Here is a 17,887-nt window from a genome sequence, read left to right as displayed (position 1 = left end):
AGCATTTTTTAAAACTATTTGAGTGTCAGATGAAATTTGTTAGGAATATACAAGTTCGGTAAGCAACGATTAACATTAATTCTAAATGTTGTAAGCAGTACTTTAACAGAGGTTGAGAGTATTCGATAATACTACTAAATCACGATTCAAGTTGATGCAACACGTATCGCTTATCGATAAGACGCGCGTGTTTTTTTCGGTGCCGGTGTCAGTCGTCCATGTATTTGTGTAATATTTTGGATGTTTGCAAATTAAACGCTAATAAATAAATAATTTAAAATGAATACAAATGCTAATATGAGCTATCGGGAGGTTATACCCAAAAACTTGAATCCAGAGGAGTGGATAGATTTGGAAATAAATACAGGTAAGACACACATAACTAACAGTGCTTGCTTCAGATAACCACCGTGTAAATTACTTTTACTTTATTTGGCATAAACAATTAGGAACACAAAGTACATTGCAGGACATAAAGACCTTTGGGAAATCCGGCAGCTTTTGCTATAATAACCTAAAAAATAATCAAAATAGAAACCGATTCATATACTGGTATGTATGTCGCAAACATTAGAAATTTGGTGTAATCTGTAAACATATTGCAGGCGCACATTTCAAGATATTGTGGAGCTCTCCGAAGTTAGTCTAGATGTCACACTCTTAAAGAACCATCTTCGTCTACGCTTTACTGACGCCGCCGTATTGAATGTTTCGCTCTCGGAACAGGAAAACAATGTCACATTGCTCGTGGTCACCGTGAGCAGCGTTCATCGTATCGCATTTCCCATGCAGAACGATGGATCATCAGCTGGAGTGGGAGCCACAGCAGATGTGCAAAAGCATTCTGTGTTTTACGATGTCAATTTAAGCCAGAAGGATCAGAGCACATATTATGTGCTGGATGGAAGTATGGCTGTAAATATGCCTCAGTTAGCAGCATCCGACTTGTCGGAGTTTGGCAATGAAGCCTATTTTGCTGTTGACTACCAGTCCAAGTTAATGCTTTACGTTATGAATTATCGCACTGGCAGCACAGTGTCGCACGAAGTGAAAGAGTCCAATTTAATGCCACGTTTTCTATCCAACTTAAAGGGTGCTTTAACGTAAGTCCATTGAAACAGTTTACTTTGTATTTCAATTAAATTCATTTTCAGTGGTCGAGGTGATAATTTGGATGCAGCTGTTTCGATGGTATTTAGTCACATTGAGGGAGAGATGTATCTCTTGGTGTTATACAGAAATAACGAGCTGCGCTTGTGGTCCGTGTCCACACTGCAAACTGTTGCTTCGCTTAGTTGTGCGGAATCCCATGGAGCTCAAGGACGTAAGTTTTCTTGATATTTAGGCCAATTTGTCAGTTTTTTAACTCAAAAGATGCTCTTTTTTTGTAGCCCTAAATAGTTTAATGCGCAAAGTGGATGAGCAAAATTTTTGCGTATTTCTTTCGCATGAAAAGAATGCGGAGTTCATTTGCCTAAGCATTGTTTCCAATTTAAGCGAGTCAAATGCAAGAACAGTCAGCTTAGCTGTAATAAAAAAGGTACCCGCGCCTCAAATGGACTTAGCAGATTTTGATGCAACATCTTCGCACATTTGGACATTGTGGAGCAATGCTGAGGGCGATTTCAATATGTCTGCGATCTTCTTAGACGTCAACCACACAATCAAATTGGTCACAGCTGTATTGGAGCCACCACCAGACCGATATGGGCTAACGGTGGATCAGGGTATGGATCCTCGCGAGGCATACACATCATATATATTTCATCCTGGTCGCTTTGATCATAATGTGATCGCCAAGGCGCTATATGTGAGGTTATTTTAAATGTAGCATTGACTTGAATAACATATTTTTTTATAGATGTTTCGACGTGTCAACTTGCAATTTGATATCAAGCAACTAACGACAGCGATGCTTAAGGAGCAGGTGTGCCAAGCTGTTGAAGATGAAATTCAATGCGAACTTAAAGATTTTGTTGTCAGCGACGAGGAATATTTGGAGATTGCCGCCAGACTTTGGGATCGATTCTACTCTTGCTGTGAGCAATATCACGTCAAGTTCTCCGAACCTATTGGCCTAGCGGTTTTGGGTGCCATGGATGCTGTTTGTGTTGTTCGTCGACAGTCATTTGCTTTATTACGTCCATGTGAAATGTTGGAACATATAATGCTGCCAGAGGATCTTACCGGTAATGTCGTAGACTTTGTTGCATCTTATTGTGACAACGATCTGCCAGCAGCAACGAGTTTCGTAAAGCTTATGACTGTCATCACTCAATTGGAGAAGATTCTAACTGAGGATATTAAAATTGAATTGGATAAGAAATTGTATCAACGAGACGACAATGCCATCAATAGTCTGTTGCTCCAAATTACTTCAGGCGACGAGGAACTTAATAACTACAATGCCGTTATAATTCCGCGAGGATCCGTCGACCAAATACTATTAAAACTGCGGTCAATCACAAACTTAGACGCTGCCATAAATATGCTACTCGACTTGCTTGCTATTGTCGACCAGGACGCCTATCTAGATCCTGCAAGTAAGCTCAATTCATAGCAATATATTTTATGATAAATTGGTGTAAATTAATTGCTTGTAGATGGCATATCAAGATCGACGCGTTTCTTGCAATCAACTGGAGCTTTGTTTGGCAGCGAGTATGGCATTTCCATTCTAGCTGAAACTGTCAAACAAATGTCCACGATACGGTTCGTATAACATCTTTCTAGCAACACTTCAAATTCAATTTTATTTTCGAAATATATTTACAGTTTCGGTGTTTGTCGCAATCTGTTGATTTTGCAGTATATACTTTGTGGCCAGGCTAGTCGAAAGAACTATTCTATCAAGACTAATATTAATTTCTTGAACTCGTATTATACGTTAGTCTGGATATCTGAAACACCAATTTCTCTCAACACGCCAGCCAATTTGTAAGCAGATCTACTTAATTAATATTGGTAATGCTAAATATTTTCTTTATTATTATAAATACAGTGAGGTGTCCATACAGCGATTGACTCGGGCTCAACTCTTCAGCGGTTACATTCGTCCCTATTCAAGTCAAATTCGACTAAATAGCCAGACCACACTTTTGTGTTTATTTTTGCAATCAAAGGGATTGTTTAGCGCACTTTCGATTCTGGTAAAAGATCACAATCAAGCAATAGAACAGTTACCAATGCGCCAGACACTGTTACAGCTTGTTGGATTTATTAATCAAATGCTGTAAGTTGTACATAATTTTTTTTTATAATGTATTAAGTAATGGTTTATAATTGACACGGATTTCAGCTGGCCTGAAGCTTGGAATGATGTATTTCCAGAGTGGCTATTTGGTACTTGTCATCACATTATCATTCAGGACTATGTTCGTTTATTATCTGGCTGGTGTGACGAAAAGACTATTTCGCGTATGTAGACAGCAGTAAAATGAGGACTAAGTGTATATAAATACTAATTACAAATATGTTTTATTTACAGGGTGCTTTATGCGAGCTGTTTCGCTATTGGATTGTGGTGAGCCGCAAAAGGCAATATTTCTGTTTGAGCAAGTGGCAGAGAATGTGCTCAAGGAACCGTTTCTGTTTGAGCAAGTTTTGAAAAACACGCCGCTATACTCGAAACTCGAAGGCATTCTCAGCAGACAAGGTATAGTGCCAACAAAGGAGGATTATAAAGTCGCTTTGGTGCACTATTATTTGAAAGTGATACAATTGTTCGAACAGCATTCGGCATCAGATTACATCATCCAATTGGCTCAGATGGCAATGAGCAAGCTTCACGTTGACGATCCACAGCTGCCTATGTTCCAATCGATTGTTTTTAACAATCATTTACTGCTGGGTCACTATGAGGAAGCATATCATGCATTGGTCTATAATGCTGATACTTCGCGACGCAAGGACTGCCTTCGTCAGCTGGTCATAATGTTGTTCCAAAGTAAGCGATTTGAATTGCTCATGCAATTGCCCTATAATTGCTTGCAGGAGGAGTTTGAGAACATCGTCGAGTCCCGTGCACGCTCACTTAGTATTGATCAAAATGAAGTATACAATTTCCTTTATGCTTTTCATGCCAATAAAGGCAACATGCGGAAGGGTAAGATTTAATAATTTATTTCCAATTTTACGCACACATTTACAACTATATAAATCTTATGCAGCTGCAACTGTCATGTATGAGCAGGCAATGCGTTTGCAGGTGGACAGTGATGCTCCCGATGCTCTGCAGAAGCGCTGCTCCGCGCTGTTGGTTTGCATTAACTGTCTGTATTTGGTTGATAAGCGATACAGATGGATTGCAAAACCGACAATTGGGGACGACAAGGTCTTGATGGAACAGGAAAATGAAGACGCTACAAAGCTGGACACTGGATGTGTACAAGACGTAATTGTACTTGAATTGGCAGATGTACGTCGAGAGCTGCTGCATGCGGAGGCCCTAAAAGAACTCTCGTATCATCGCAAGGACATGTCAGCTCACGAGATGGCTGGCGCCGAGGAACTTTCCTATCTCTTGGCCACCTGTGGACTCTATACAGCAGCTCTAAAACTCGCGCGTGGCAATGAGTTCTCTGTGCTGCCCATATTCGAGAGTCTTGCAGCCGAGTGTGTTAGCACCACAGAGGATAAGTCTAAGGATTCCTGGGCTTGGTTGCAAAACAATGATTTGGCAGGTAGAATAGCGTGCAGCTTTGTTTTATTAGTTGCTACTAATCGTATCTTAAATGTGTTTCTAGATTTGGCGCATCGCAACAATGCAGCAGATATGGCTTGGTCGTTGCTGCAGAAACTCGTTATTGATAATGAACTGAGCGAATCGACTTTAATTCGCAAAGCTGTTGTTAACCGCATACTCACATTGAATGCATTCGTGCCACAATGGTTGTACGACTCCTACAAGCTGGCCAACAGTCGGGAATTGTTGCATCTCCTGGTGAAGCATCATCGATTGCTCGATGCTAGTGACTTGGCATGCGAGATGATTGGTGGCATGTTGGGAGCTGGCAGTGAATACTTCGACTTCAAGCATTCGGTCAATGTAGCCAATCCACAGCTATCATTTCCTATCAACACTATCGATTTGTTGCTGCATGGTTTAAGGATTAATGGCAAAGAACATCTTGAATATGAAATGGTAACATTTTGGATTAAGGATTGCCATTCGCCACTTTGCTCTTCAAAACATTTTCTATTTGCAGGCACACCTTAAGCTAGAGGAAGAAGTTTCTAGGTACATCGAAACAGTTAAACGCACTACAGAGGACAAAATGAAGCTAGCGATTTTAACGGATCGAGAAAACAGACAGCAACGACAAATTTTGGGTTGAAATAATTTCTCATTTCTCCAGCGCATTTTTTATAGTAATTTAATAGTAATAAAGATTCAGTAATTATATATTTAGAAATCATCTGTCATTACCAAATCGGCCAGGAACTTCTTGTAAATATTCATAAATTGAGCCACAAAGGCTTCCAAGTGAAATATGTGCTTAGCGCCGTTTTGCATGCGATGCTCGTATTGTGTGGCATGTTCCAGTGTCTTTGCTTTGATGGACATATCACAATTGTTGACCAGATGCTCGACAAGGCCGCGAAAAATTATATTCGGCGGCACTCCTTGCGAGAGCAGCTCATACAAACGGTCGCGTATCTTTTCCAATTTCGCTGGCGTTTGCTCACTTACAATCTGATTTGCCGTTTCACGTAGATATACTTGCCAATCTAGATCGGCGATCTCCTGTTGCGCTGTGAATGGATACTGCTGCACTTTGGACGCTTCGAGCATTAAAAGAGCTCGTCGCAGATTCCGCTCAGATTTATCAACGACCCGCATGGCCAACTCAGGTGGCAACACGAGTCCTTCACGTTTGCACGTGGCTTGTAAAACGGACGTCATCTCTGTGGAGCTGGGCGCAGCCACTCTAATGCCCAAACAACGTGATCGAATGGCCGGAATGATGCGAGATGTAGAATTGACGGATAGTATAATGCGGCATGTGGCGATGTACTTCTCCATGGTTCGACGTAGAGCGTGTTGTGCATCCTTAGTTAGCTCATCGCCCTCCGATATTACAATCACCTTGAACTCGCGCTGACCATTGATGTCGATCTGGTGCGTCTGCGCCACCTGCTTGATTAGATCTATGACTACAGTGCGATCATACATGCCAGCATCCGATGGATTCACTTCCAAATGATAGTTGCTGCTGACCGTCATTACTTCGATCTTACGATTTGATGGCGTTGTAAAGCTCATCGTCTCATTGCGCAACCTTTCTACTCCGACCCCATACATTTCGCGTAGCAGGCACATTATGCGCGTCTTCTTTCCAGCTCCCGATGGTCCATAGAACATTAGATGCGGGAAATCGCTTTGCTTGCAAAGATTGCGCAAATTTTCGGCCTGATCCTATGTATGCAGAAATACTTTTTATACTAAATGAATTTCAGCGGTAACTAAAACTTACTTTGTGATAATCCAATTTGGATAATTCGCGTGGTCTGTATTTGTCTACCCATAGTGCCATGATAACTTAGTAGGAATTTCTTCAAAATGCTAAATTATTCTGGGAGTGCGCGCTTTTTTTTGGGAAAACAATTGGTTGTTTGCCAATCGATACCGATAACTTTTTTTAATCCAATAAGCAACTATTCGATAAGAACGTATACGATACAAATCGAAGAAATACGTCAACAATTAGAAAACTGGAAAACCTACATATGCTGATATTGTCTATTTGTACAAATCTAAAATTCTTTATAATTATAATTATAAAGACAAATTATAAATTAAAATCTTTATTCTTTTCTTTGTTACATCTAAACATGTCGAAAACTTTATTTTTTAATTTAATTTTAAACATGAATTCCTTCTTTTACTCATCAGTTATGGTCTCATGTTTAATGATTTGTTGTTTGTGTAAGGGCATGTGTTTGTAATGGCATAGGAGACTCGATTTGGAGCTGTACTTCTTATCACAAGTATTGCAAATCGTTGAATTATTACCAGCATGTGTTAGCTGATGCATTCGAAGAGTTTTGCGAGCAGCAAACGTTTTACCGCAATCATTGAAGTCACACTTAAATGACTGCAACTTCAGATGTACTGCATCATCGTGGTTTTTTAAGTGAAAAAGCTTTATAAATTTAAGTCCACACTTGCTGTATTGATAACCATCCCTGTTACTGTGTCGGGCCACGTGTTCGTTCAACTCTGTCTGACTGCTGTTGTCTTGTGAGCATATTCGGCTCTAAACTGCGGATCCGACCAGTGATTCTTTTGTTGCCGCTTTAAATCGGTAATTTGAATAAAAGTTTTCTCATACACATCGCAATGATATGGTCGCTCGTTTGTGTGTCCCATCAAATGAACACGTAGGGTCTTTGGTAGACCAAATGATCGATCACAACACCTACATTGATAAGGTCGGATTCCTTCGTGGACTGATCTTACATGATCATTCATATGGTGCTTCTATTTAAACTTCCGTTGGCAATATGGACACTCATTAGCTGCTTCGCAATTCACTCGTTCGATGTGAGTGTCCAGAAGAGCTTTGGTTTTTTTAATTCTTTCCGCAAACTTTACAGGGAAATAGTCCTTCAATACTAACTAATTTTTTGTTTTTTTTTGGATCTGCATTTGTGTGTTTTATACGAGGACAATTTTCGAAATGCTCGGTTGCATTTTCCACATCCCCCAAGCGAATTATCAGCGCCATTAGGATTTCTCATTGTCAATACCAGTCAATATCGCGGTTTATTTAGTTTTGCATTTTTGCGTTTTATATGAAGAAAATCGGTGAAATGTTTGATTGCACTTTCCACATTGCCGAACAACATCACTATTGCCATTTATGGTATTTGAAGGATCGATGCTACTTCGGCTACTTGAAGTATCGTCCTTTTTTGTTAGCTTTCAAGGTCAATCCAATTTCAAATTGATTTTCGTCTTCATTCTATAAATGAATTGATTATTAACAACAAACTGAAATAAAATGCCATTTCATTACTTACTACTAAAATTGTTGTCAGCTTATTTGAATTCGAAAAATGTTGAACTTGTTGTAACCGTTTTTGAAACGCCTAAAAAATTCGCTTTTTTTTTTGTGCAAAGCTTAAAGCTTACAAACGTCTTTAGATTGAAAATTCGGAAAGCTGGGCTTTTCATCATTTAATCCAGTAAATATGAGGTCAATAAAGTTAAGCAGTTCCGTGTTACTCAATAAAGTAAATGTTTCAATTACTGACATTATTTGATGGAAGATTCAACAAATTGACAAAACATTGTTACTTTTGTGTGGCAGAAATGACACATTGGCATTTTCCAATGTATAAAACTTTCTTTGGCGTGCATCCCAACGATCAATGTAGTACAAACACGTATGAGCTGGGGATCGTTTATAAAATCATGGTGCATGCGTCGCTTTTTCGTCTTATTTGCGTAAATCTTGCAAGCAAACAATGCAGAAGTTTTCCAATGTGTCCTGAGTAATCAGCTGCATTTCTCGTTTTTCATATACAAATTATCGAATAAATTAAGCAATCAAATTTTTATAATCAATTTACAGGCTTGAGGGCAATAGTATTGGCTCAATATTACAAATGTTTAAAACATTTTGACCAATTTGTTAACAGTAAGAAGTTCTAATCGAGTTAGTAAATAGAAACAACGATTTGGCAGAATATGCGCTCTAGAGTTGCATCGACAGCAACATCGATAATTTAAGCTTCTTTATAAATAATTTCTGTGATGAAAAATTTTACTGTCGCATCACTGAGAGATGCATCACCAATAATATCGATATTTAAATATATATTTCTTAATTTATTTAATTTCTTTATTTATTAAACTAAATCAAGTGTAATAATACCAACGATGTATTCGTAACAATTTTGGTGTAATTTGAATATGAAACTAAAATTATTATTTATAGAGTTTAGTGTGTGTCGTACATAGAGTGCGATATCGATATTTTTGCACCTCTATTTGCTACCACATACATAAATTCTGCGGCTGTTCTGCGGCATAATCGTGGATAGCAAAATTTGGAAAGGATTTATTTTCTAATAAAAACTAGACATAAGCGCATGGAAAACGGTGTGGAAAATGGCTTAACGCCCGATGGCGAACAATTAGAGGCGCGTGAAAACCAAATGGGTAGCAGCACGGACGGAGAGGCAGATGGCGAGGGCGACTCGACGCCACTGCTGCCGCAAACAACAAATGACGATGTAAGTGATGTGGATGGGGAACGCGATATGTCTGTGTCGGATGCGGCTGAAGGTGAAGCAGACGCAGAACCCACTCCGGCCGAGGCAGTGGCGCCCTGTCAGATTTCCATACTGGAAGATAGTATGTGTGAAAAAGATGCAGACAGCGATGTGCCTGACGATGAGAATGATGACGAGGTAAGCCAATCTGTTGTACAAATTTTTGTTGCCATATCTACGTACAATATTGTATATATTTTTGGGTATAGGCGAAGGAGAACTATGAGGGATTCAATGGCACTGGTCGCACAGTAACTCTGCAAACTCTAATGTCTGCAAACGTTCTACAGCCAGGCAAATCGCTAATGACAATTGATTACCTGGGACAAAAGTTTGTGGGTGATCTTTTGCCAGATGGTAAAATTAAATCTCAAGAGACTGAAACAATATTTGTAACACCCAGTGCTTGGGCAATGCATTGTAAACGAATCATAAATCCTGAAAAAAAGAGTGGCTGCGGTTGGGCGTCTGTAAAATACAAGGGCAAAAAGCTAGATGCCTATAAAAATACATATTTGCGAAAGTGTGCTTTGCAAAAGGAGTCAACGCCAGAGGATGGTGAACTAGGTAAGATAAAATATCTTATTAAAGACTATTCAGAATAATAAACGTATTTTGTTTTTCTGATAGACGCCGAACGCAAAACTGAATCACCAGATTTAATTGTGAAACGTACAGTATTTCAGCACAATACTGTGACCAATCGAAATATTATTCAGTAAGTCTTTCGCTATATTTAGTGTTTTTGAGTTGTTTACTGTAAATTATACTTTTTATTTCTAGCGATGCCAATATGTTAATTGAGGCCGTGCCGTTCACATCATTGGGCAAATTGCAACCTTTTCTATTGACAATCACATCCTCCGCTCTTTTGCTAGCCGATTTCCATTGCCATTTGACCGTACGCGAAGTGTGCGGATATTTGGGAGGTACTTGGGATATGAACACGCACAGTGAGTCCGGAATTAAATTTGCACCTTATGTGTGTGGCATGAAACTGTAATGTTTTGTTTTATTTTTGGATTTGCAGCTTTGACAATAACGAAAACGTATCCATGCCGCAACACCCGTTTCGATCGCCAACGGGCCGGCGAAGTAGAGCGGGATATACAGAAAATGATGTTACAAGATCAAGTTTTGCTTGTTGGCTGGTATCACTCGCATCCCAAGTTTCAAGCTGAGCCGACATTACGCGATTGCGATTCACAACTAGACTATCAGATACGCATGCGAGGTGCTAGCGATCTAACATATACACCATGTGTTTCACTTATTATTTGTAAGTACAAGGTGCTCGTGACGCCTAGGTTTTAGTTTGCATTGTTAATATAACTTTCAATTATTTGTTCTTTGGAAAAATATTTCCTACTAAATTCATTCGTAGTCATATAGATAAGAATTTAAAACAAAAAATCAAAATATTGTTTTGTAACTTAAGAATAGATGTTAATTTTTTTTTTTAAAGGAACCGTAGAATCCAACTTATTTTCATAAAAAGGTTTTAAACAGTGTGTTCGGTGTTTTTTATGCATCTTAAATGGTTCGGTTCCTGATCCGGTTTAATTCCATTTAAATTTGAAGCTCAAAACGAAACAAAATTGAACTGTCATTAATAAAGATCTCTTGTTGTCTTTCTAGCCCCTTATTACGAAGAGAACCCAACTCTGGAGTCGGTAGTGAAGTGTATATGGATAGTGCCGCCAAATGAAAATAAACAGGCCATGGAATATGGACGACCGATGTTAATGCAATATTCGGTGCTGCCCGATAAAGAGATACCAGAAGAGGTGCGAACTGAAATTCAATCGTGCGTCGATTATTATACTCAGTATCGTGGCGAGATTGTCAAGTTTCGTAACATTTACAACAACGATGTTACCTACATCGAGAAATTGAAAAACACTCTGTATCCAAAGTTTCCATCGAAGCAGAGTGATAAAGCATTGTGGAATTGGTTATGTGCCGTCCTAGACTGTGAACAGGAAGATGATTTCATACCACCGAAGACTATTAAGATAATTGATAATGATGACGATGATTTGATAGTTAAGATGGAAAAGGCAACGCAGCAACAGTCACAGTCGCAATCTGAGCCGATGAATGATATTAAACTGGAAGAGCAGAAGCTCAAAGAGGAACCATTGGGAGAGATTATTCAATTGAATTCCGTCGAAGAAGTGTCTCGAAAGATGGAGGATGAAACGACACTGCAAGCTGAGCAAAAAGCTAGCGAGCTTAAAGTAATGTCGCTGCAGGAACAACTTTGTATGCCATCGGGACTTAATATGAATCCAGTCCGTATGCTCTCACCATTGGCAACGCCAAATCCAACGAACCATACTCCAGCCACAACACCAAGTGCCGTGGTGCCACCGATACCGCTGACTGCTTCTGCCAACCAGTTGCCGCCTCCACAGGTTCCACTGGTGCCACAGATACCGCCAGTGAATAGCATTGCAACAAGTTCTGTCCAAGCACAATCAGTATCACCACGAGACAGTCCCACAAATCTTCAATTACAATCGAATGCTGCCAGTCCTGCAAAGTTTGAGCTCCCCGTGCGGGCCTCGCCATCGCCAGCTAAATCGGATGCCTCGTCGCACACATCCCGCACACGAAATTCGCCAGCACCAAGTCCTGGCAAGTTTAGTGTTAGCGACATTGCCCGAAATAGTCCAAGTTTGACACCGAATAAATATGATGCACTGACCTCGGTTCCGTTAGTGCCGCCATCTGCAGCGTGCTTGCCAACAGCCAATGACTTGATGGCAGCTAGTTTGGCACAGCTAGCTGGCCAATTACCGCCCAATTTTCTGCAGGCAGATCTGGCCGCTCTCTTTCAGCAACAACAACGCAAGGATTATGGCAGTTCATCGCTTAATCAATTGGCTGCAGCAGCGGCTAAAGTGGGTGGCTCAAAACAGTCTAACAGTGCGACAGCGCTAGGTAATCTTAGCGATCCCAATGTGGCAGCGGCTGTGGCAGCCTATTCCAATAGTTTTAACATGCCGCTTCCCACGGGAAGCATAAGCGGCAGCAGCAATAATAACAATAGTGGCAGTAACAGTGGCAGCAAGTCAAAAATGGAACGCTCTTCCAAGTCCTCGGCGTCATCGTCATCATCGAATTCTAGCTCATCATCGAACTCGTATAAAACAAAGCTCATGAAAGAACTGGACGAGCTCAAGAATGATCCGCTTAAGATGAGCGAACTAATACGCTCGCCTGAGTATGCGGCTCTGCTCTTACAGCAAGCAGAGGCCTTGGGTGCTACCACACTTGGAACGTTGGGCTTTGGCTCTGATTTAAGTTATTTGACAGGCAACAATCAACAAGCGACAAATCCAACAAGCAGCAAGTCGTCAAAATCAATATCGGCTACATCTTCGTCATCGTCGGCGGCAGCTGCTGCTGCTGCACTCAATGCTGACTACAACAATTTAATTCAAGCGTCTAAGCTGCTGGGCTATGATTCCTACATGCAGCAGCAGAGCAAGCAGAGCAATGACCTCAATGCGTTCCTACAGCAGCATATGGCTGCAGTTGCTGCAGCATCAATACCGCCGCCTCCTGTGACTACTAGCAAGAAACAACAGCAACAACAGCATCAGCAGCAGCAACAACAGCAACAACAATCAGCCCAAGCCGACTACACAGCATTATTACAGACATACACGAAATTGTTTGATCCGAACAATCAATTTGCCGCTGCAATGGCTGGAACCGGAAGCAAACATATGAGTGGAGCTCACAATGAGCTGTCTGCATTGCTGGCTGCTGGCGCAAGTGGCATGGCTGCTGCCGCCGGTGGCGCTGCCAGCGCAGTTAGTCTCAAGCAAAAGCAGAAGGACATGCAATCGGATATGCTAAATCAACTGCTGCAACTGGAGAAGCATGATTCAGAAATTAAAGCGTTGTTATATCGCCAGAACAAGGCAGCCGCCGATTTGGATGCGCTTTTTGCAGCGCCATCAGGTGCGACTGCAGCGGTTGCTGCAACAGGTAACTCTTCAAAATCCGGCAGCAGTTCAGCGGCCACGGGCGTACCATCACCATCTACTTTATCAAACTCTGCGGCTTACTACAATGCACTGGCCCAGGAGAAAATGCAGGATTATGCGGCATTCTTTCAGCAGCAGCATGGAAAATATGGAATACCAGATCCGCTGTCTAAGTCAACGTTAGCAGCAAATAATATGTTTATGTCCCCTTCGGCGCTGTTTAAGATTCAGCAAGAATCTCTGTCGGCTATGATGATGAAGCCGCCCAAATCGACAACACCTTCGTCGGCTCGAACTAGAGAGTCATCTGCGTCGCCGGCATTGGAACGACTTACACCTACCAAGTCCATAAGTAGCGGTGGCGGAGGCGGTAGCATAATTGGAAATGTCAATTCAGGTAGCAAATATAATTTTAGTGCTGTCGATTTGGCAATATCCAGTGTGCCCTCGAACACGCCGTCACCAGCGCCGTCTGACGGTAGCAGCGGTTCATCGCATCGACGTCCATCTCCGGATCTAAGCCGTCTGTACGGGGAATTGGCACCGCCAGGTGCCCTACTTGGCAATGCATTACCTAAGAAACGAATGGAGTTTGCATCGGTAGCTGATTTAGCTGCTCCCCCGCCAGCGAAAATACCGAAAAATAATGTTGGGGATGATGTCTTGAACTTATCACATGATTAGAATAGGCGACAAGGCGCTTCTACTGACGAGTGTAGAATGTCCCAGTGAACGCAGTATTTTCTCAGCAGTATCTATCCCCCCATTCTCAATATAATGTTAAGTGAATCTCTTCCCAAACTCATACCCATGACTTAAATCGCCTTTCTAAGAGTCCTGTGCATTCGAATTGAAATTGTAAAATGCAGATTGGTATAGAAAGCAAGAGAAAGTAAGAAAGTTCCGTATGTCTACATAGATATTAATTGCAATTAATTTAAAGGAATATTCATTGAAAATCAGTTGAAATTAGCACCTATACTGCATCGCGTATCATTTGTAATAAATTTGATATATTTGCAATATGTCCAGAATGTAGATAAGTACAGAAACAAAAAACAAACACAGATACATATAAAGTTAAGATAATGATATTAAGATATACAGATACATATGTATTGCATTCCCAAAGTTGGGTATATTTAGTGCTTGATGTCCTTAAACATTTAATTTATACAATAAACTATTCTAGGTTTAAATAATGCACAAAGGTACTTTAAGTATTTTAATATAGTACACTCAGATACATAAATGCAAACAAACATGAACCTACACAAACTTACAGATATACTGCATACATATATAAAATGTATTACCTATAACATAATTTCAAATTGACTTTGCCGCAATAAAATATATAAACTAGTTACTTAGTTTACAATACTAAATAGAAAATAAATTAATTTCGGGATATTCACTTTATATAGGTAGTTTTGCACAGGTAAGTTTAATTTGTGAACAGCATTTAATTGAGCAACGTCGTATTCAGCGATTTTCATATTTACAAACAATTTTTCCCTGGTACATATTCTTTATATTTGTCACAAGAAGACACACCCTCAATGCTTTACTTAATAGATTAAAATACGCTTAGATGTAAGTGTATCAAAGTACCGGTTAACAATTTTGTTATGATCTACTAGAATATTTAAATTAAACCAGTCAAACTGCTATTCAAAATATTATCAGCCCCCTGCCTTAGAAATAAAACAGAACAACAATAATAGCTTGACTGAGAAGTGTGGCTGTGATAAAGATGCATAAACAAATACCTGGGGAACAGGTGTTTACGTGCTGTTTACTTCATCGAAATGAAAAGGCTCGTTGTGGTGCTAAGAGACTCCAGCGGATCATTTGATTATATTAAAAAAAAACAGGTGAACTTTTTTATTAGGTAGTTGCTATTGAGATACCTTTTGATACCATATACACATATATATTCTTATATATAGTCATACATATTTATTGTTTAATACGAATTTATGAAATTTAATTAGTTTAATTTAATTATTAAATTTAATTATTTTAATAATAATTGAGCTATCAAGCGACGCAATTCTCAGATGCAACGTCTAAAATACCCTTCTAGGGGTAACATGCACGGTATTAAAAAAACAAGTGACTTGGCCAATCCGGTCATATAAATAGTCGTGATTTTGTCAGAGGAGCATAAGTCTATATTTGATTTCGTCGTAAGCTAGAGAATAGCAAATGTCGCAATATAAGGTAAACTCCGATTAACCGTTATTTACACTTAAAAGAGAAAACAAAAATTGGCAAAGTGAAATAAATATTGGGAATCGATCTTAGCTGCTAAATATAAATTTGTAATTTAATCAATCACTTTTCCGAAATTTGTAAATAATATCAAACGAATTACATGTGCAATATAATATCCGAATTGATAAATAAACGTTGAATAAATAATATTAAAAAGTCAGTGCCAACTATTAACTCGTTGCTGTGTCAACTATTATTTTAGTATTTTCTACGGAAATGTGCAAACAAAAATATTTAAAAGAAATGAGTGGAGTTTTTTGAATGGCAGCTTAGTACATATAATACATAATATGTATATATATATATAATATATAAAAGCAAAAGCTGCTCAACGAGTCGTTCTGTTAAATTTGATGTATACAGCAGATAAAAACTGTTAAGCATATAACTTGAAATTTGTATACGATTGAATATTTAAATATGGAAATGTTATAGTACCAATCGGGCTTTGGCTCGCATTTCTCATCAGAGGACGAGCGGTGTCCCAATTCGTTGCCAGTGGGTCAAAACTCTCCTCAGCAGTGTCCCTATGGTCTTTATGCAGAGCAATTGTCAGGATCCGCATTTACTGCCCCACGTACTGAAAATGTGAGAACTTGGCTGTATAGGAAACTCCCCAGCGCGGTTCATAAGCCATTTAAAAGATATGAAGGCTCTAAGTATTTGAGTCAGAATTGGGATGAACAACCCCCAAATCCCAATCAGGTAAGTTGCCTTAAATACATATTTCTAGATGTTTTTTTTTTATATCATTAAAACATAAGATGCGCTGGAAACCTTTTGACATACCCGCAAAAGAGCAAGAGACTATAACCTTTGTCGATGGCTTTCACACTGTATGCGGTGCTGGCGATGCAAGGGCTCGTCATGGATTGGCTATCCACATCTATTTATGCAACACGTCTATGGACAATTCTGCTTTTTATAACAGTGATGGTGACCTACTCATTGGTAGGGATCTAGCGTCTAAATTGCTGTACCGAATTAGAGTCTAAATTAACCATATTATTTTTCTAGTGCCACAACAAGGAGTTTTGGATATAACAACTGAACTCGGACGTATGACTGTATCTCCGAATGAAATTTGTGTTATTCCCCAGGGCATCCGTTTTGCCGTAAAGATTGATTCGCTAAGTAGGTGCGTAGAAGAGTGTGGCTAAAGATAAGTAGTCAAAATTTCCCTAAACTATCATAATATTATCTTATTGAACTTTAACCTTAATGTGCACCGGATATCAAAATAATTATATTTAATTTAATCAAATCAGCTAGTGGATTAATTTTGGTAAGCATTCATTTCAATTTCAGAGGTTATATACTTGAGGTTTATGATGGACACTTTTGTTTGCCAGATCTGGGTCCTATTGGCGCAAACGGACTAGCCAATCCGAGGGACTTTGAAACTCCTGTCGCCTGGTTCGATGACACTGCTGTGAAAGGTTGTTTTCATCAATAGTATAAACTAATCAATAACTTGAATGTGTTTGCTTCTAGAATATCAAGTCATATCGAAATTTCAAGGCAGTTTGTTTGTGGCCACTCAAAATCACAGCATTTTCGATGTGGTCGCTTGGCATGGAAATTATGTTCCGTATAAATATGATTTATCCAAGTTTATGGTTATCAATTCGGTTAGTTTTGATCACTGTGATCCGAGTATTTTCACAGTTCTTACATGCCCAAGCCTCAGACCCGGTACAGCCATCGCGGATTTCGTAATCTTTCCGCCTCGTTGGTCGGTGCAGGAGCACACTTTCCGTCCTCCGTATTATCATAGTGATTATCAAGATATATTTAAACAACAAGAATTTCGGCATTGATTGATGGTAATATATTTCAGGAAATTGTATGAGCGAATTCATGGGTCTCATACTAGGTCGTTATGAGGCTAAAGAGGATGGGTTTGCTCCAGGCGGGGGTACGTTACACTCTATAATGACGCCCCATGGTCCGGATGTCAAGTGTTTTGAAGATGCTTCCAATGCAAAACTGAAACCTGAGCGTATAGCCGATGGTACTCAAGTGAGTTTCTTTTCTCTTTTATAAATTTGTATTTTAACGCAATGACATCTGTTATTATAGGCTTTTATGTTTGAGTCGTCCCTTAGCCTGGCCGTGACAAAGTGGGGCGAACACACTTGCCAGAAATTAGATGCTCAGTACTACGAATGCTGGCAAGCTTTAAAGAACAACTTTAAAATTTAAATTTAATCAATTTCAGAAATAATTTCAGTTTACATTTATTATTTCTTTGGAATACATAGATTTTTATAATAATGGAATTGGCTGAGATTTGAATAACTGGTATTGATAGTTTCAGAATA

At 39.5% G+C, this 17,887-nt stretch overlaps 4 protein-coding genes and 1 long non-coding RNA gene across 5 annotated transcripts; 3 read left to right on the top strand and 2 right to left on the bottom strand.

The window, feature by feature from the left end:
* Positions 1–164: 164 nt before the first annotated feature.
* Positions 165–5,404, top strand: LOC133836892 (nuclear pore complex protein Nup160 homolog). Its single transcript, XM_062267492.1, has 14 exons — positions 165–367; positions 450–552; positions 606–1,103; positions 1,155–1,324; positions 1,392–1,810; positions 1,862–2,543; positions 2,604–2,712; positions 2,776–2,937; positions 3,002–3,232; positions 3,299–3,417; positions 3,488–4,105; positions 4,170–4,682; positions 4,746–5,143; positions 5,208–5,404. Exons 1-14 carry the CDS (start codon positions 280–282, stop codon positions 5,334–5,336), a joined length of 4,239 nt encoding a protein of 1,412 aa, XP_062123476.1. The 5' UTR covers positions 165–279; the 3' UTR covers positions 5,337–5,404.
* Positions 3,123–6,650, bottom strand: LOC133836903 (replication factor C subunit 3). Its single transcript, XM_062267502.1, has 2 exons — positions 6,477–6,650; positions 3,123–6,418 (listed from the first exon to the last, which is right to left on the bottom strand). The coding sequence occupies exons 1-2, from the start codon at positions 6,534–6,536 to the stop codon at positions 5,408–5,410; spliced, it is 1,071 nt and encodes a 356-aa protein (XP_062123486.1). The 5' UTR covers positions 6,537–6,650; the 3' UTR covers positions 3,123–5,407.
* Positions 6,651–7,930: 1,280 nt separating this feature from the next.
* LOC133836909 (uncharacterized) lies at positions 7,931–8,314 on the bottom strand. The gene is made up of 2 exons (XR_009893758.1): positions 8,026–8,314; positions 7,931–7,967 (listed from the first exon to the last, which is right to left on the bottom strand). It is a non-coding gene; the product is annotated as an uncharacterized LOC133836909 (long non-coding RNA).
* A 660-nt stretch (positions 8,315–8,974) lies between these two features.
* LOC133837264 (MPN domain-containing protein CG4751) lies at positions 8,975–14,700 on the top strand. Its single transcript, XM_062267956.1, has 6 exons — positions 8,975–9,420; positions 9,492–9,849; positions 9,913–10,000; positions 10,066–10,235; positions 10,313–10,561; positions 10,921–14,700. The coding sequence occupies exons 1-6, from the start codon at positions 9,100–9,102 to the stop codon at positions 13,965–13,967; spliced, it is 4,233 nt and encodes a 1,410-aa protein (XP_062123940.1). The 5' UTR covers positions 8,975–9,099; the 3' UTR covers positions 13,968–14,700.
* A 713-nt stretch (positions 14,701–15,413) lies between these two features.
* On the top strand, positions 15,414–17,845 carry LOC133837274 (homogentisate 1,2-dioxygenase). The gene is made up of 8 exons (XM_062267968.1): positions 15,414–15,509; positions 15,999–16,268; positions 16,328–16,514; positions 16,581–16,701; positions 16,872–17,002; positions 17,058–17,339; positions 17,404–17,585; positions 17,646–17,845. Exons 1-8 carry the CDS (start codon positions 15,495–15,497, stop codon positions 17,766–17,768), a joined length of 1,311 nt encoding a protein of 436 aa, XP_062123952.1. The 5' UTR covers positions 15,414–15,494; the 3' UTR covers positions 17,769–17,845.
* The last annotated feature ends 42 nt before the right edge of the window (positions 17,846–17,887 follow it).

This window comes from Drosophila sulfurigaster, chromosome 2L (assembly GCF_023558435.1).
Source record: "Drosophila sulfurigaster albostrigata strain 15112-1811.04 chromosome 2L, ASM2355843v2, whole genome shotgun sequence".
Taxonomy (NCBI): Eukaryota; Metazoa; Arthropoda; class Insecta; order Diptera; family Drosophilidae; genus Drosophila; species Drosophila sulfurigaster.
The sequence above is the reverse complement of the archived record's forward strand: the minus strand, read 5'-3'. Positions and strand labels throughout refer to the sequence as shown.

Bases quoted from the DNA above. Each gene is read 5' to 3' on its own strand.
- LOC133836892 (XM_062267492.1), top strand. From the start codon at position 280: ATGAATACAAATGCTAATATGAGCTATCGGGAGGTTATACCCAAAAAC. The intron at 1,104-1,154 runs GTAAGTCCATTG...ATTCATTTTCAG, and splicing joins AACTTAAAGGGTGCTTTAAC to TGGTCGAGGTGATAATTTGG. The intron at 1,811-1,861 runs GTGAGGTTATTT...ATTTTTTTATAG, and splicing joins TGATCGCCAAGGCGCTATAT to ATGTTTCGACGTGTCAACTT.
- LOC133836903 (XM_062267502.1), bottom strand. From the start codon at position 6,536: ATGGCACTATGGGTAGACAAATACAGACCACGCGAATTATCCAAATTG. The intron at 6,419-6,476 runs GTAAGTTTTAGT...CTGCATACATAG, and splicing joins CCAAATTGGATTATCACAAA to GATCAGGCCGAAAATTTGCG.
- LOC133837264 (XM_062267956.1), top strand. From the start codon at position 9,100: ATGGAAAACGGTGTGGAAAATGGCTTAACGCCCGATGGCGAACAATTA. The intron at 9,421-9,491 runs GTAAGCCAATCT...TTTTGGGTATAG, and splicing joins ACGATGAGAATGATGACGAG to GCGAAGGAGAACTATGAGGG. The intron at 10,236-10,312 runs GTGAGTCCGGAA...TTGGATTTGCAG, and splicing joins TTGGGATATGAACACGCACA to CTTTGACAATAACGAAAACG.
- LOC133837274 (XM_062267968.1), top strand. The intron at 17,340-17,403 runs GTGATTATCAAG...AATATATTTCAG, and splicing joins CCGTCCTCCGTATTATCATA to GAAATTGTATGAGCGAATTC. The intron at 17,586-17,645 runs GTGAGTTTCTTT...CTGTTATTATAG, and splicing joins GTATAGCCGATGGTACTCAA to GCTTTTATGTTTGAGTCGTC.